This window comes from Gorilla gorilla, chromosome 7, assembly GCF_029281585.2.
Source record: "Gorilla gorilla gorilla isolate KB3781 chromosome 7, NHGRI_mGorGor1-v2.1_pri, whole genome shotgun sequence".
In the NCBI taxonomy this organism is placed as follows: Eukaryota; Metazoa; Chordata; class Mammalia; order Primates; family Hominidae; genus Gorilla; species Gorilla gorilla.
The window spans coordinates 96,846,699-96,863,887 of record NC_073231.2 but is presented as its reverse complement, the minus strand read 5'-3'; the positions used below and the strand labels follow the sequence as shown (position 1 = coordinate 96,863,887).

The following is a 17,189-nucleotide window of genomic DNA, read 5'->3' as shown; positions in this document are numbered from 1 at the left end:
TAATTAAAGGTCACTTAGCTTATATGTGAGGAAGCCAGCTGGAATCAGTCTGTCTGCTTCTGAAATGTGTCTGCTTTCCACTACATAAGGTTTTATTGTTTCACTTTGTAGTGAAAAACTTTTGATTTTTGTGCCCCCTGCTGTTCATTGTCTGTAGGTCATCTGTAGAAAGAGAATTATTAGAAAATGTTTGCCCAAAATAGTCATTTCAAAAGCATAGAATAATTTAAAATTTTTAATGAATTTGATATTATATCCAACTACATTAATTTTAGAGCATTTTGATTTATGTAGCAAAATATTATTACATGTATTTTCTTTTTTATAATTAGCATAAAATTATAGGAAGGCTAAGTAAAAATATTTTCTTTTTTTTCTTTTTTTTTTTTCTTTTTGAAAAAAGGTCTCACTCTGTCAGCCAGGCTGGAGTGCAGAAGCAGAATCTCAGGGCTGACTGCAGACTCAACCTCTCGATCACTACAGTCTCGGTCTCTGGGACTCAAGAAGTCCTTCCACTTTGACCCCCTGAATAACCGGGACTACAGGTGCACCACCATGCCCGGATAGTTTTTTTTTTTTTTTTCTTTATTTGTAGACAAGTGGTTTCGCCATGTTGCCCAGGCTGGAATGGAACTCCTGAGCTTAAGCGATCCGCCTGCCTCGGCCTCCCAAAGTGCTGCTGGGATTAAAGGCATATGCACCCAGTCAGAAGTATTTTCTATTAAATATGAGGAAATTGACATGCGATGAGTTTTAAATAACATAATTGTATTTTCTTTTTCTTGTAATAGCAATATTTATGAAAATGATTTGTTAGCACAAAATGCTAATAAAAATTTGTACAGGCTTTTGATTTTAAAATTTGTTTTACATATGCAGTTACACATTTAAATAAATACTATGTTCTTTATATTTTGCTAAACATGCATATGTTTGACTTGAAGTGGAATATTAGATTAAAAACAGAAAAATAAAGAGCCTATTTGTTTTCTTTTGGGGACGGCCTCACAGAGTAAGGATCAGATCAGGCCAAAGATTTAAGAAGTAGGTCTAGTTTGTAATACAGTAAATGAGAGTCTTTGATCTAACAGTCTTTTCAATTTTGTAACTAAGAGTTATTTAAGGTAACTTATTAAATAGGAAGTGATCGCACACATTGCTCTTATGAAATTTTGAATGCCCTGAGTGGCCTGTTGATAGGTGTAGGTAATAATGGTAGGATATACAGAGTTATGGAAAAGTTCCCAGTGTTCCAATAAATTTTTCTGAAAAACCTTGCCTCAGTATCTCATATTTCCACATGAAATATACCTTTGGCTTAAGATAGTGGACATTTAAATAATCTTGAAAATGCATTAAATTTTTTATTTTTTTAATTATTTTATTTATTTACTTTTTTAAGAAGGAGTCTCACTCTGTTGCCCAGGCTGGAGTGCAGTGGCACAATCTCGGCTCACTGCAAGCTCCGCCTCCCAGGTTCATGCCATTCTCCTGCCTCAGCCTCCTGAGTAGCTGGGACTACAGGCGCTCGCCACCATGGCCAGCTAATTTTTTTGTATTTTTAGTAGAGACGGGGTTTCACTGTGTTAGCCAGGATGGTCTCGCTCTCCTGACCACGTGGTCCGCCCATCTCGGCCTCCCAAAGTGCTGGGATTACAGGCGTGAGCCACTGCACCTGGCCAAAATGCATTAAATTTTTATTAGTTATTAAGCCTCAAGAAAGAGTTTAGGAAACGTGGAGAATTCCCTAGCTTATGTAAGGCCATGTTTTTTTGTTTTTTGTTTTTTCTGGTTTCTTCCTATGTACCTGCCTAAACTCCTTTATAAACTTCCCTTCTACCTACCATCTGCCATCCACAGATCTCCTTTAACTCCCTCCTCACCAATGCAGACTTCAGTACCTGGTTTTTATTCTTATCACATGCCACTGATTTAAATGTCAATGTGAATGGCTTATCTAATACTGCAGTCTGGACTCACAGTTCTTCGTCAAGTCTAATGACCTTTATTTTCCTTTCACTTCTGGTATTCACCTCTACAGCGGCATGCTGGGTGGTTATACTCAGAACCACTCCATCTCAACTCTCACACTCAGTTATCCCACTGTCTGAAAATACACCTCTTCGAAAATATACCTCTTCTGTCCAGAAGTCTCACACTGTGAGGACTTCAGGTTTATTATTCTTTCAATTTATCATCCCTTCCTTTATTTGCCAATGAATCTCACAACCTTTATAAATTTCTGATCTTCACCTTCAACTGTCTCCTCAACAGTGTTCACCTGTTTTCAGGTGAACATTCCCCAGAAATGCTGTCTCAAAATTTGAAAGTCCTACTGCTTTCCACAGTAGACCCCTTCCACTTATACTGGATAATCTCTACTTCACCTATTCTTGCTTTTGTCCCTTCTCTTCACCTACAATCTAGATCCCATTCTCTTGTGCCTCCTCAGGCAAATCAAAGTATCTTTTTATTTTTTTCCTGTATCGCTGTGGGTGCGCAAGTCAATAACTGGCATCACTATTTTCCACTTTCCATTCTCACACTCTACACTGTTAGCAGTTTTCCTTATTCTCTCAGCTATGTGTACTTTTCTTTCCTTATGGTCACTATCTACCTTTACTTATGGCTCTCAATAAACATTGCCTGGATTACTGTAAACCTCTTAACTGATTCCTCTGCCTCTCTTCTTGTCTTGCCTGATGCCTACTCTGCTTCCCAATCCATTTTTCATGTTGTCATTTAAGTAATTTTTTCCCAAATGGTCATAGAATACTATTAAACCCAAACTAAAATCCTTCAGTGTCTCTCCATATCCTTATAAAGGAGATAAAAGACACTTCATATTTTATTAGCCTAATATCAAGCCACTACCAGGCAGTCTCTTGTATTTTGTGTTTCTGCAGTACTGAATTACTGATGTTTTCTTTTATTGGCTGCTGCTCTATTCCTGTATATCTCTGGGCTTGTTCTTTCACCTGCAAGGAATACCCTTTTCTAAGTGGGTAAAGGTTTTATCCTTAAAAATCCTGCTCAGGCATTACCTCCCCTGTGAACCCTTTCGTGATGTCTCTTCTCCATCCTCCTACCGTTCAACAGAATTATGCCTTTCCATATAGTCCTTCTTTTATTCCACGTAAACATTTCTACTACATATACTATCTTCTATTTCATATATAGGCACTATTATTAAGCTAGCGTTCTCTTCTTGCTAATTTTGCATCAGCCTTTCTCATCATATTTCAGTTTTTCTTTGTAACCTCAGTGTGTATCAGCCTTTCTCGTCGTATTTCAGTTCGTCTTTGTATCCTCAGTTTCTAGCACATAAACATAGGTCTTCAAAACTTTTGCTGAGCTGAACTGAGCTGAATGAAACTAAGTCATTATTATAGCTTTTAACACAGGGGTTTCTAACCACTGCCCTCTCCCAGACCCCAGACTGGTACTGGTCATTGGCCTGTTAGGAAACAGGCCACACAGCAGGAGGTGAGTGGCAGGTGAGTGACTGAAGCTTCATCTGCATTTACAGCCCCTCCCCATTGCTGGCATTACTGCCTGAGCTCTGCTACCTGTCACATCAACAGTGGCCCATAGGAGTGTGAACCCTATTGTAAACTGCACATGCGAGGGATCTAGGTCGTGTGCTCCTTATAAGAATCTAATGCCTGATGATCTGAGGTGAAACAGTTTCATCCCAAAACCATACCCCGCCCTTCCAGTCGTCCACGAAACCAGCCCCTGGTGCTAACAATGTTGGGGACCACTGTTTTAACACATTCCTATAATAATTATGAGCATCTGTGTTGTGTGTTTGTTAGTGTATCCTTCATAAAATGCTTCGTAAATGTTTGAGGAATAAATGAATAAAAGGCGACTATTGGCAGGAGGTTGGCAAGGAAATCATTTGGTAAACATGAGATAATGCTACCTCTTCAGCTTTCTGAGTTGCCAGGCTTTCAGTGGCACCACCCAGATTTAACAATTAACTTACTGAGTTGAAATTGTCTGTTTGCATATCTGCACCCTCACTAAACAGCACATACCATGAGATCAAGTAACCAGTTTGTATGTGTGTGTGTGTAGTTCTAGGTACTGTGAAAGTGGAGTTAAATAAAATATGAAAATATAAGTTTAAATAAAACCTCTACTTACAAGTAGTAAGACACATTATAAATTATTATCCTTCTAACTGGGATATCTATTTCCACTGTTGCTTTTTCTCAATCCATTCTCCAATTCTTTGAGTGGCCAGAGCAGGGCAGGAAGCAGGGATGGGGGGCGGTTACCAAAGTAAATATTTACTTAGAATAAGAAAATCAGTGACAACAAATTACAGATTTTTAAAAAGATGATAAATACCACAAATATTTTAGAAATTCAGTAAAATGATATTTTAAATTAACTACCTGAACCATTGCTATGTTTTTCCTATATTTTTAGTTTTCATTTTTTTTTATTGCCTCATCATTTGACAGTAATTTTGTAATGCACTTTCCCTGGTGATAATGAATAATGTGGTACTCTTTTCAAAGCAAAGTTAGTCAACATGTATTTTTTGTTATTGAAAGCTTAAAAAAGTTATTGCAGTTTCACAATTTGTTATCGGTAATAATGCCAATTTTTAGTATTGCTAAATTTGGGGAAACTCATCTTGAGGTTCTTAGGTGAACTCTGTGATTTCAGGGCACTTCAAGTTTTCTCAGGCAGTGACTAACCTTTAAGTTGCTAAAAGTCATTAACCTGTTTGTTGTCAAGTTCTTGTTGTAAAGGTATGAATTCTAGATTATCCTTGTAGATGCCAAAATTTTATGTCATTATCAATAAGATTTTGAAAAGTTTCGATATGTTTATATGGTTCATTTTTCTTCCTCAATTATCAAAAAATTAAGGAGTCTGTCTAGTCTACTCTAATTTCTCTCTTCCTCTCAATAAATTACTAATACTGATCTGAATTGGAATTCTTCCAATTTACATTTTTGTCACAATAGTTTCTACTGACTTCATACAGTGATATGCACAAAATAATTTTATTGTAAGATGTATATAAAATTATACATGCTTCATTGTTAAGTATATTCCTGAAGAAGAAAAATTCTGTTGTGACTAGATGGATGAGAACCACATCCTGCACTTAAGATTTTCTACATCTGGTGGTTGGAATATATTGATTCCACTGTGCAGACTTCTGGTGCCTCACCCCAAGGGATGCCCTTTTATCATGACCCATCTCTGACCCTGGACCCTAGGTCTCTGATGCCAGGCGAGTTGTCTCAGTGGATAGTAGGAGTGTTTCTGGAAGCCATTTCTACACGGAGACAGCTAGCAATAACTTGACTATACATGGAAGTGCTTGTGAAACTTTATACCTTCCAAAATGGTAAATCCTGATAGTGCCCCACTTAAAACCGTTCAGTGTTTGCCAGTGCATTTTCAACTGTCCTTTTGGTGCTTGGGGACGTGAGGGACTGCCACCTCCACGTCCCTCAGTACAAGCAGACAGTCCCCCTCTAGGGACACTCAAAGATAATGAAAAATTAGCAAAAGGATTGAAGGTGAAGATTAAAAAGAAATGACTCGGATGGAGTTGCCTTAATTCATTTTGTTCCTTTCAGGATGGCAGTCTGTGTGAAACGCTGTATCCCTGGTCTGAGGTAAACCATGTCTCAAACATCTTCCTCCCTGCCAACCCGAATCCCGACACCCACTAAATGCACCAAGGGGAAAGCAGCGCCTGCCAGCAGCTCTGACGGGGGACAGGAGTGGGGTGGACTCAGTCGTCAGCACGACGGCGGCCTCCCTCACAGACGCTGCCTGGAACCCGCCACCAAGCCCCCAGCAGGCGGCCCGCCTGGCGCCTCCCAGTCTTCGCACAAGCAGGGCCACGGTCTGAGGCCCCCAAGGCCGTTCACGCGGGCGCGCCCCGTCGAGGGCTAGCCTGTCAGCGCCTCACTCGCGGCCTCCTGCCCTAGACGACCGGCTCTGGGCGGCGCCGCTCCAACCCCACGCGCCCAGCTCGCCCGGGAAAGCGCGCGCCACCCTTTTAACGGTTCTACCCCGGCAGGCGTGCGGCTGCTCTCGAGGCTCAGCGCCCGAGGCCACGCCCCGCGCCCGCCCTGGGCCCGCCTCGTGCCCCTCGGAGCCGCCTCCCGCCCCGCCCCCCGCCCCCCGCCCCCCGCCCCCCGCCGCCGCCACCGCGGTCAGCCAGCGGACCAGCGGCAGGAGCCGTTCCCCGACGGGCAGCAGGGCGCTCGGCCTCCGCGTCTGGGCTGAGCGCGGCGACGCTGCTGCCCCGAAATCCTCGTGGATTTTGAGTCGGTAAGTGGCTGGAGAGGATGAGCGACACTGGGGGACGGAAGTCGGGCCCCGTGGTGTGGAGGAGGCGGATGGGCGCCGTCTCCCAGGCCCGACCCCGGGAAAGTTGCGGCGAGGGAGAGAAGCTCTGAGGTGGGTCGGGAAATCTCTCAGCGCCCCTTCAGTACCCTGTGGACCCTGAATGGGAGTGGGATGGGAGCGAGCGCGTCGGATGAGGGGAAAGAAAGTGTAGGGGGCCAGGGGAGCCCGACGGAGGGGCAAGTGGCCGAGACCAAAGCCATCGCCAAAAAAGGAGCTAAGTACACAGCTCCCCTTGGCTCTGCCCCAGCACCTGGTGCCAGGCGGTGGGAGGCTTTCAAGACGATTTGCCCCCTCCACCCGGTGGCACAAGGTTTTCATTGCTGGTGTTTTAGTCAAAGCTACGGAAAGGACAGTTACATGACTAAAGTAATCACAGACACCTATTACCTGGACAGCTTTAGCCCATCCGAATGTTAAATTGTGTTTTGTTTTGAGAAATCCCTCAAATAGACCAAAAAAAAAATTAAATTAGTTATAAAGAGAAGGCATGAAATGGAAGATATGTTGGAACTCTCCTAGCTTCTAGTTTTTTGATATTTTCATTTTAATTTTTCCTTAATAGTGCAACCAGATATGTGGAACGTGAAATGTCTTTCACCACTTGAGTCATAGGTGGTTTATTTCTTACTCCCCGATGTTTCCTGTTTCTCTTCATCTATCATTTTGTCAGTGTGAGCAGTTTACTTACAAGCAGTATTGGGTTTCAAGGAATCCTAACTTTGTAATGTTTTGAAGTTGGAAATTGAGATGAAATTTTATCTGGTTATCATATGGGAATTATACACAAGGTAAATTCAAATATGGTCTTTTCATTTCATTATTTCACTTTATACGATCTTATTTCTCAACGGCAGCGGTAGCATCAGTACTTTCCAAAGAAGACTAGAATTTATATGGGAGTTTAAGTATAGTACTCAGCTTCTAAAAACAGTGCATAGTATATTTCATATGCTGTGATCTATGGTTAGTATGGCAGTATACCATGTCTGTAGCGTGAGGAAAGCACAGTACTCCCTAATTTATTTAGTATTCTAAGAAAAATGGTAAATTGAAGAAATGGATATTGTTAGCATATACCAATTTATTCTGCATGGCCTTATAAATAAATGTTACTTTTCACATTAATTTTTAAATCTATACAGGCAGTGTCCACATATAATAAATGGACAGTCAGATATCTTTCTTTTATGTAACAAATAGGCAAGTTTTGATATAAAGGTGTGAACTTTGTAGTCAAATCCTAATATCTAGCACTTAGTAGCTATGTGGACTTGGGCATGTCTCTTATTTTTCTGAGCCTCAGGTTTCTTATCTGTGAAGTGGGACTAATAATAATTTTCTTCCACCGTTCATATATGGCTCAAAATTAAATGAAATTATATTTAGTATGTAGTAGGACCTTAAAAATGGCATCTTAATTAAAAAATAAGATTAATAAGATTTTGGCCAAAGTGGTCAGTGTATCTGCTTATTATCCCATTGTATTTTAGACAATTCTAGGTTTACTGGTAATATCAGGACTGATAAGGCCTGAAGATTCATACTTAGGTAAATTTTTTAAAACAGAAAAGGAACCTAAGATATAGTTAGTATTGCCAGATGTAGAATAGCAACTGTAAATAACTAACTGATTTACCAATATTCTATTCATACAACTTGGTCTTTAAAGATGATTTGTTAAGTGCGTGTGATCTTGAAAAAAACTATTCAGCAACCATTTCTCAGTGTGTATTAATAGAAAGTTTTTTGGAGACATTGGATCAAAATATCCTTTAAAAAACATTTATACCACAAAACTATACATTTACATTTTTAAATTTACATTTTACAACCTTATGATAGGCCCACTACTTGCTACCCAATGTTGTAGGCAGAATTCTGTTTATTTTGTAACTGTGCTTTGAATCGTTGATATGATAATGATACATGGCTACTCTAGGTAGCACCAGTAGCTTCAAGGGAAACTTTTTGATCTCTACATTCCATGGATGAAGCAGGCATTAGAGTTTAAGATTGAATTTATTTTGTATAATGACTTTGTAGTGCAGTTAAGTCTTTATTATTTTTAACTAAACTGAGAATTAGGTTTTGGTTTATGGAGTTCTGCCTTAATTATAATCTCGTGAATCAGTTTTACAATAATAATTACTTTTTATAAATACTTAACCTTTTTCATTAATAACATGATGGTGGAATGTACTATGCATTGTAATCCCAAACTTGTCCCCTATAATGTCAGTGTTTCCCTGCAGGCATCGTTTACTTTAAAAAAAAATATTAAACAGAGTACTGAATGACACCATCTTTTCTAATTTCCTTAACTGATGTGGATTTATATACAGGGAGCCATTGCTGTATCTTTCCTACTGTAAATTGAAGGGTAGGTGGCACCAAAAGAGCTTTGATTTTTTGTTTATTTACTTGTGTTGCAAAGTCATATAATGGAGTTCTGTAATCCCCAACTCTTGAAAATCCCTAGTTTGAATACTGTGGATTTGCCTTGCTCAGCGATTGGAAAAGACTTAACAACCTACAACTAAATTTCAGCTGAGCAATGAAAAACAACGAAGTGTGTGCCAAAGTACTCTATCCTATTGTATTCTGATTCACTAGTTTCATATGGGGAACAGGATGGAAAGTTACTACATACTAGTATTAGGGTCTTAACTAAAATAGCTAGGATAAACATCAAATAAAGCAATGTATATTAGGTTGCTTTTTGGTCCTTATTTTAAATATACTCTTCTACATAGAAAATATTAATAACTTTATTTGAAGTATTTTTTCTATTTGTGCTTATAACTTTTTTTCATCTTGTTATATCCAATTGTATTGCACAAAAAGTACAGAGAGCATTAGTTTTGCCACGTTGAAATACTAGTTAACAGACACATTACAAAGCTGGGTTGGTATTAACTTGAAGTACTTGCTGGCTTATCTCCAAATAGTAACTTTTGGGTGCTTACTTATCATTCCTAATTTTGAGAGGTTGTTTATAAGTTTATAATTTTAACATTTGAATTGTACATGTCCAAAGATATTTTAAAAATAGGATAAAGCATTTCTGGGAACTTAAAAGGTTACTAACTCTATCTTATACTTGGTGAAATAGGCACTTAGACTTATGATTTGCTTAATATCATATGGTTACATTATTTCTGGATAAGCAGGTGCAAAATCAAGTGGAGTTTTATTTTTGACTTTGTCTTGATGGGCATCAAAATTTGGAAATCTTGTGTCCCATACAGGTGTCAGATTTTAGTTGCAATGACGAGGTACTTAACATTTATAGAGTTTATTTAATAAATCTATGTTGCAGATACTAGAATACAAAAATAAATAAGGTCTGGTTTTTGTGGCCTCAACTAACTGATAGTCCAATAAGTAGACATGTAATATATTTACTATGATATATTTTAGAAAAACTGATAAAATACAGTAGGGACCAGTGAAGGAGGAATGTGAGGAAGGAGGAATTATTATTATTGTTATTATTATTTTATTATTAGAGAACTTCATGTAGACTATTTTATTTAACCTTACCTGTTGAGACAGGGGGATATTTTCCAAGGAAGTGGCAAGAGCTTGATCTTGGTCTGGACAGATAAATAGCTGTTTGGAAGAAGAGCAGCAGAGATAGTAAGGGAACTATAGACAAAACACCTGAATGTCCAAATATATGGTGAAACAAAATAACATTAATATTTTGGAAGTAGCGTGAACAGAAATTAAAGACTGATTTTGGAATCAGAGGCTCTAATTTAGCCCGTCAAATTGAAGGCAGTTTTACCAAGTGTGGTCCAAGGGAGTTGGTGATGACTTTAAAGGAATACAGGAGTTAAAGTTATTAATTAGATTTTAGATATGTTGAATTTGAGGTACCTGTGATAATATATAAATTGAAATATTATTAGACAATTAGAAAAATAGAACTGGAGTTTAAAAGAGAAGTAGATTCTGGAAGTATAAATTAGGGCATATTTATCATGTAGATAGGAAGTTGCAGCCGTGAGCATAGATGAGTTTTAGCTAAGAAGACCAAAGCCAAATTCGGAAGGAAGACAGAAGAAGAGGAATCAGCTAAGGAAGTTAGAAGAGACAATCGAAGAAATAGGAAACAAACCAAAAGAACATAGCTGGGGCAACATAGTGAGACCCCATCTTTAAAAAAAATATATTAGCTGGGCATGGTGGTTCATGCCTGTAATCCCAGCTATTTGGAAGGCTAAGGCAGGAGGATCTCTTGAGCCCAGGAGCTTTAAGTTGAAGTGAGCTATGATTGTGCCACTGCAGTCCAGCCTGGGTGACAGAGTGAGACTCTGCCTCAAAAGAAAAGAAAAACAGAAATATAGAGTCAGTAAAGTTAAAGAAAATGTTTCAAAGAGGGAATGTTTAACTGTGACAAATGCTATAAAAGGAGTCTTGAGTATTGCATATTAAATGCTTTTTTGTGTTTGTGTTTTCCACTTTAACTTGTAAAATAGGCATCTTAAAAAAAGATGTAGTTATTTGTATACATGTAAAGCATCTTGATTATTTTGTCCAAAAGATAAAAATGTATTTTTTCGTCTTCTAGTATGGAACCTCAAGGTCTTTGTGACAATGGAAACCAAAAAATTAATTGGTAAACCGCTTCAACCAGCAAGACCTGTTCGTCATCTGACTTCTCCCCCAGGTGAGTAATAGATTGTACAGTTCTTTAAATATTAATGTATTAATGACTAATTAGTATTTGAAAAGCTAAATCATATATAAAGTAATTGTTTCAGGTGGATATTTAAAGAAATAATGAAAACTAAGAGTTTGTAAGTATTACTGAAGGAGAAAGATTCTTAATTACCTACCAATCTATAATCTACCAGACCAACAAAAGTAGGAAGAATAACCCTTGACTGAAAGTAACTTTCTGTGTGTGTGTTTTTTCTCATGTCTCATTTTTGTAGGCTTCTGGCTTCTGGTCAGAGTGATACTCCCAGTACAAACTGTGCCCTGTGATTGTGATCACTGCAGGGCAATCATGCTGGAGAGAGAATTTAACCTTTTAAAATAATAATTACATAACTAAATGCCAAAAAATATTAGCACAAATCTTAAAGGTTCTGTAGTAGTTGTGTCATACTTGTGCTCTGATAGAGGTTATGGCTGTGTTTGAACTAGAACAGGTCTAATTTCAAAATATCTATTTTAAACATTCTAAAATGTTTTTCTTTTGCCCATGAAGCTATTCTTTTGGAGAAATTCCTGAAATACCTGGTATTTAACTTCTAAATTGGGATATCAGTCTTTTAATTCTGTTCATTACTTGTTGCTAGAATGGCTTCTGTGTCTACTTTAGGTGATACACATATAACTTTTTAAACTTTTTCTTAGTCTGTGTATTAAGCTGAATTAACTTACTACTTAGAAATGGGAAAATATAGATACTTTGTTGAGTTTACAAATGAAGCAAAAAAGGTAGAAGTGGCACCAGTTTCTATCCTGTGTTCATTTTCCCATCATTGGATCCTTCAAGGAAGATGATAATCTCCACTTTGGTTATGTTTGCTCTCAATATGCCTGTGACTTATGTCAGCTAAATGAAATTAATGGATCTTCTGGGACCATAGCTGAATAATGCTAATTCTGTATACTTCTGGTGCAGTGGAAGCGGTTGTGTAGGGTCAAGTCTCAAATTTTATCCTAAAGGAAAGAATGTAAAACAATTGCAGCAGCTCTTTTCTGTGACCAGACTTTCTCCAGCAACTCCAACCCCCCTTCATCTCTGCAGATCCAGTTTTTCACTGATTTATCTCCAAGGTTGTTACATGGAAGAATGAGAATGAGAGGGGATGCAAGGTGGGCAAGTAGCCCTGGTATCTTATTTAGTTGTACCTTCTTAAGATCCAGACGCAGAGTAGGGAATTATTAGGCAGAAAAGTCTAGTAAATCAGAAATTAATTTTGGTGTTTCTTAACACGCTTACATACTCCCTAGCCATCTCAGATCTCTAAAGGAATTACTACGTTTTCTTTTAGATTCAGTTTCAGATTTAATTACTTCATGTTGTGAAACCTATGTGATACCCCAAACCTATTCCGTTTGCCCTAGTACTTTCTCTAAATCTCTCAATAAGCATACTGCTTATCAAATTGTATTATAATCATTATATATGAACTTGTCTTTTAAAATAGACTGTGAACTCTTATCTCTGAACTCTTTTCATGTTTGTATGTCCATCCTTTTAACACAGCATCTGACATTTCATAAGGTTGGATGAATGTTGAATAAATGAACTATCAGAACACATTTCAAAACAGTGCCAAGAATATCTTGGATACTTAAGCTTTTTAGTTGATTATATTATTTATTGAAATAATAGATATATGAAATTGTTTTCTTCCTCTCCTAACAGGAGCAGTGTTCCCTTTCAACTTTCAAAATGAATATCCATGCAACACTCAGTGCATACAAAGTGGAGTTAGCAGAGTAAGTCTTAGAAATTATAACAGAAGGAAATATTATAGATTGGAAAGTAACATGTGTTAGATGGCTATTATCTGCCAGATACTATGCTTATATACTTTATAAAAATTTATGTACATATGTTAAAGATAATGTAACACCCATTTATCTGTCACCCAGCATTTTTAAGTCTAAACATTTTGCTATATTTGCTTTAAAAAAGTTTAAAGAAAAACAACTTCACATATAGTTACAAACTCTATATATATGCTTCTACCATCGTATTTCCTTCCCATCCTGTCCATAGATAACTATCCTCAATTTATTTTTTCCATGAATATATTTGTACTTTTGCTATGATAAATATAATTGTTTTATTTGTTTTACGTAAATAGGATTTTGTCATCTTTGCTTTAACATTTTATTACAAATTTTAATTTTTTGACTAAGTAAATTAGTCACAAAGTTTAAAATTCAAAATATACAAAATGACATTTATTGAAAAGTTTCCCTCCAATCTCTGTCCCAGTCTCCTATTTCCTCTGATCAGAAGTAAGCATTGCACCAGTTTCTTAGCCAGATGCATTGTACCAGTTTCTTACCTAGATACTATTTCTTTCTCTCTCTGTCTTTTGTTTTGTTTTGTTTTGTTTTTGAGATGGAGTTTCACTCTTGTTGCCCAAGCTGGAGTGCAATGGCACAATCTCGACTCACTGCAACCTCCACCTCCAGGGGTCAAGCGATTCTCCTGCTTCAGCCTCCCGAGTAGCTGGGATTATAGGCACCCGCCACGATGCCTAGCTAATTTTTTTTTTGTATTTTTAGTACAGATGGGGTTTCACCATATTGGCCAGGCTGGTCTTGAACTTCCAACCTCAGGTGATCTGCCTGCCTCGGCCTCCCAAAATGTTGGGATTACAGGCGTGAGCGACTGTGCCTGGCCTCTAGATACTATTTCTTATCCAGGAATAGACTATGCATGCACAACCATAAATATATTTGTAAATGGAATACTAGGCAACTTTACAATGAATAAAGCAGTTAAATATGAACTGATACAGAACAATCTTTTAATATATGTGACTATACCACATTTTTTTCCCATTTTCTGTTGATGGGCGCTTGTTTCTATATTATAATAAATGCTATTGTGACTGCCATCTATATGTTTCATTTTTACATGTTTGAGAAGTTTTCTGTGGCATAAAGTTAGAGTAGAATTACTAAGTATTCTTAATTTCAACTTTTAGATACTGCCAAATTACTCTTCAAAGCGATTTGTATGAACAGGGGCTCTGATTTGTCTACCTTACTATTGTCACCTTGACATTGTACCTTACAATCCTCACCTTACTATTGTCAGACTTGAACATTGGGTGAGACAGTGGATGAGAAATTATATATTTTGGTTGGTTTTAATTTTTAATTCTCTATTACTTGTGAAGTAGAGCATCTTTTCATATGTTTAGTTTGACCATTTGGATTTCCTCTTTTGTGAATTGCCAATTCAAATTATTATCCCATTTTTCCAGGATTTTATTCTTTTTGATTTATATGCCTTTAAAATATGTTCTGGATTCTAATAATTTTTATGTGCATAAAAATATTTTCTTTTCCAGGAATATGGTCTGCTAGAGAGTCATTTTTTATGTGGCATTTTTTGTTTAAAAGTTTTAAATATTAATGTAGTGATATTATCAATGTTTTTCTTTAGGATTTCACTTTTAAAAAGTCTTCCCATTTCCAAAATTAAAAGATGTTTTCTATAAATTCTTCCAAAAGCTTTGAAGATTTGCTTTCATATTTAGGTGTGTAGTCTACCTCAAGGTGATTTTTTGGATGGTGTAAGATAGAAATCTAATTTTTCTCCTATAAGCAACTGATTGTAAAGCATAATTTATTGAATAATTCATCCTTTCCACACTGATTTATAGTGGAATCTTAATTATATAATAATTTTTCATATAGATATATCTGTTCTGGGCTCTTTATTCTGTTCTAGTGATCATTTTTGTATCTCTGTATAATCAATATCATGATGACTTAATTACTCTGGCTTTATTATGAGTTTTCTATAAGTCATAGAAATGTTGTATTTGTTCTAGCAGCTAACATTTCCCTAATTAAATACAACAGTAATATTCATTACTTTTTGGAACCATTGACCTTCTTTCACTTTATATGTAAAAAATTAATATGGTAACATTGCAGTTTTATAGAGAAAAATCAAATTATGAATTAAATTACTTCTAAACGTACAGTTTTGTCTGCTACTTCAATTATAATGCAAAGGCTATTAGAACCTATGTTAGAGATACTTGATATATTTTCAAACCTACCTTTATTGAGGTATAATTTACATATAGTAAGGTGAACTCATTTGTTCAATGACTTTTGAGAAATATTTATCCTATGTAATGAACCCCACAATGAAAATCTTCCATCTTCCTCCAAAATGTCCTTATATCCCCTTGCAATAATTTACCACTTACACTTAACACTAACCCCTTGCCCTCCTTCTTGCCCTACACATCCACTGATCCGCTTCTTTTAATGATAGATAAGTTAGTTTTTACTGTTCTAGAGTTTCATATAAATGAAAAATATAATGTATATTCCTTGGTGCTGGGTTCTTTTGCTCAGCGTTATGTTTATGAGATCCTTTCATGTTGTATATATCAGTAGTTGGTTTTTTTTTTAATGTGGAATAGTGTCCTACTTTAAATATACAACAGTTTGTTTATTCATCAGTTGACAACATTGCATTGTATCTAGTTTTTAGATATTATAAATAATGCTACTATAGACTATCATGTACAAATCTTTGTGTGGAAATACACATACTACCCAGGAGTGGAATTGATAGATCATATAGTAAGTTTGTTTAGCGTTATAAGATATCATGAAATGTTTTCCAAAGTGGCCGTTTTACCTTCTCATCAGTAATATGAGGGAGCTCCAGATGCTTCACAGCCTTGCCAACATTAGTATGGTCAATCTTTTTATTTTTAGCCATTTTAGTATGTAAGTAGTGGTATCTCATTGTATTTAAATTAACATTTTCCTAATGTTTAGTGAGATTTGGCATCTTACCATGAACTTCTTTGACATCTGTTTTTCTTTCCGTTTTTCTTTCTTTAAAAAATTTTTTTTTGATGGCGTGTCTGTTCATATCTTTTTGCCTATTTCTATTATTTGGGTTGTTTGTCTTTTTATTATTGAACTGCAAAAGTTCATTGAAAAATCAGTATATCATACATGCATTAATTTATTTCAAAACTATTATGATCTGTTGATTTATGTCTATCTTTATGTCAATATTACACTTTATAGTCTACTGTAGCTTTATGATGTCTTGAAACCAGGTTGTGAAAGGTCACTAACTTCATTTCTAAAATTTATCTTTACAATTCTAGGTCTTTTGCATTTGCATATAAATTTTAAGTGAGCTTGTCATTTTCTACAAAAAGTCTATTGGCATTTTGATTGAATTTGTAGATTAATATGGGAAGAATTGACATCTTATGATCTATTAACATGACATATCCCTTGATTCTTTGTATTTTCCAGCATAGGGCTTTTGAACATCATTTATAAAATTTATAAGTGTTTCAGATATTTTGATACTGTTGTAAATGGTATTTTTTGTAAATTTTAAATTTTACTGGTTGGTTGCTAGGGTTTAGAAAAATAATTGATTTTGTATAGTGATTTTGTTAAACTCAATTATTAGATCTAGCAACTTTTTTTGTAGAGACCACCGTTACATTCTTGTGCTTATTATGATGATAATTTTACTTTTGTTTGGACTGTAAACACACAATCATTACTAATGTTTTTTTTTCTTTCTGTGTTATCTTTTAACTTTAAAAACTAAAAGAAAGAATTTTATTTTACTTTCATTTATTGCCTTTCCAGAACTTTTTATTTCTTTGTGTAAATCCATGGCTCTGTCTGGTATTATCTTTCTTTATGAACAACTTCCTTTAACCTGTTTTTCATTATTTCTTCATAACAAAGTATTTGAAAATTTTGGCTTAAAACAATAGCTTATTTTTATCTTTCATGGTCTCCTGGGATGACTGGACTCAGCTGGCCCTGTCTCACTTTAGTGTAGTCATGTAGTTGCAGTCAGATAGCATCGAGGACAGGAAGCACTTAAAGGCTTGACTGGACTGGATGATGAAAATGGCTCACTCACATGGCTGTCAGTTAATACTGGCCATTGGCTTGGAGCTCAGCTGGTACTATGAACTGGAATGAGCACCTACAAATGGCCTTTCCAAGTGGCTTGGGCTTCTTATAACACTATATGTGGGTTCCAAGACTAATGTTCAAAGGGACAGGAGATAGAA

The 17,189-nt window shown here is 36.4% G+C and overlaps 1 protein-coding gene across 2 annotated transcripts in view; it reads left to right on the top strand.

Moving 5' to 3' along the window:
- Nucleotides 1–5,999: 5,999 nt before the first annotated feature.
- C7H8orf88 (chromosome 7 C8orf88 homolog) overlaps nt 6,000–17,189 on the top strand; it is a 28,423-nt gene continuing 17,233 nt past the window's right edge. Inside the window, exons 1-3 of one of the 2 annotated variants that reach the window (XM_055348692.2) lie at nt 6,000–6,444; nt 10,970–11,068; nt 12,785–12,858. In XM_055348692.2, the coding sequence (XP_055204667.1) occupies nt 10,996–11,068; nt 12,785–12,858 (147 nt within the window). In that variant the 5' untranslated portion in view covers nt 6,000–6,444; nt 10,970–10,995. The remainder of the gene's footprint in view (nt 6,445–10,969; nt 11,069–12,784; nt 12,859–17,189) is intronic. The other variant, XM_004047264.4, reaches the window with a different exon arrangement.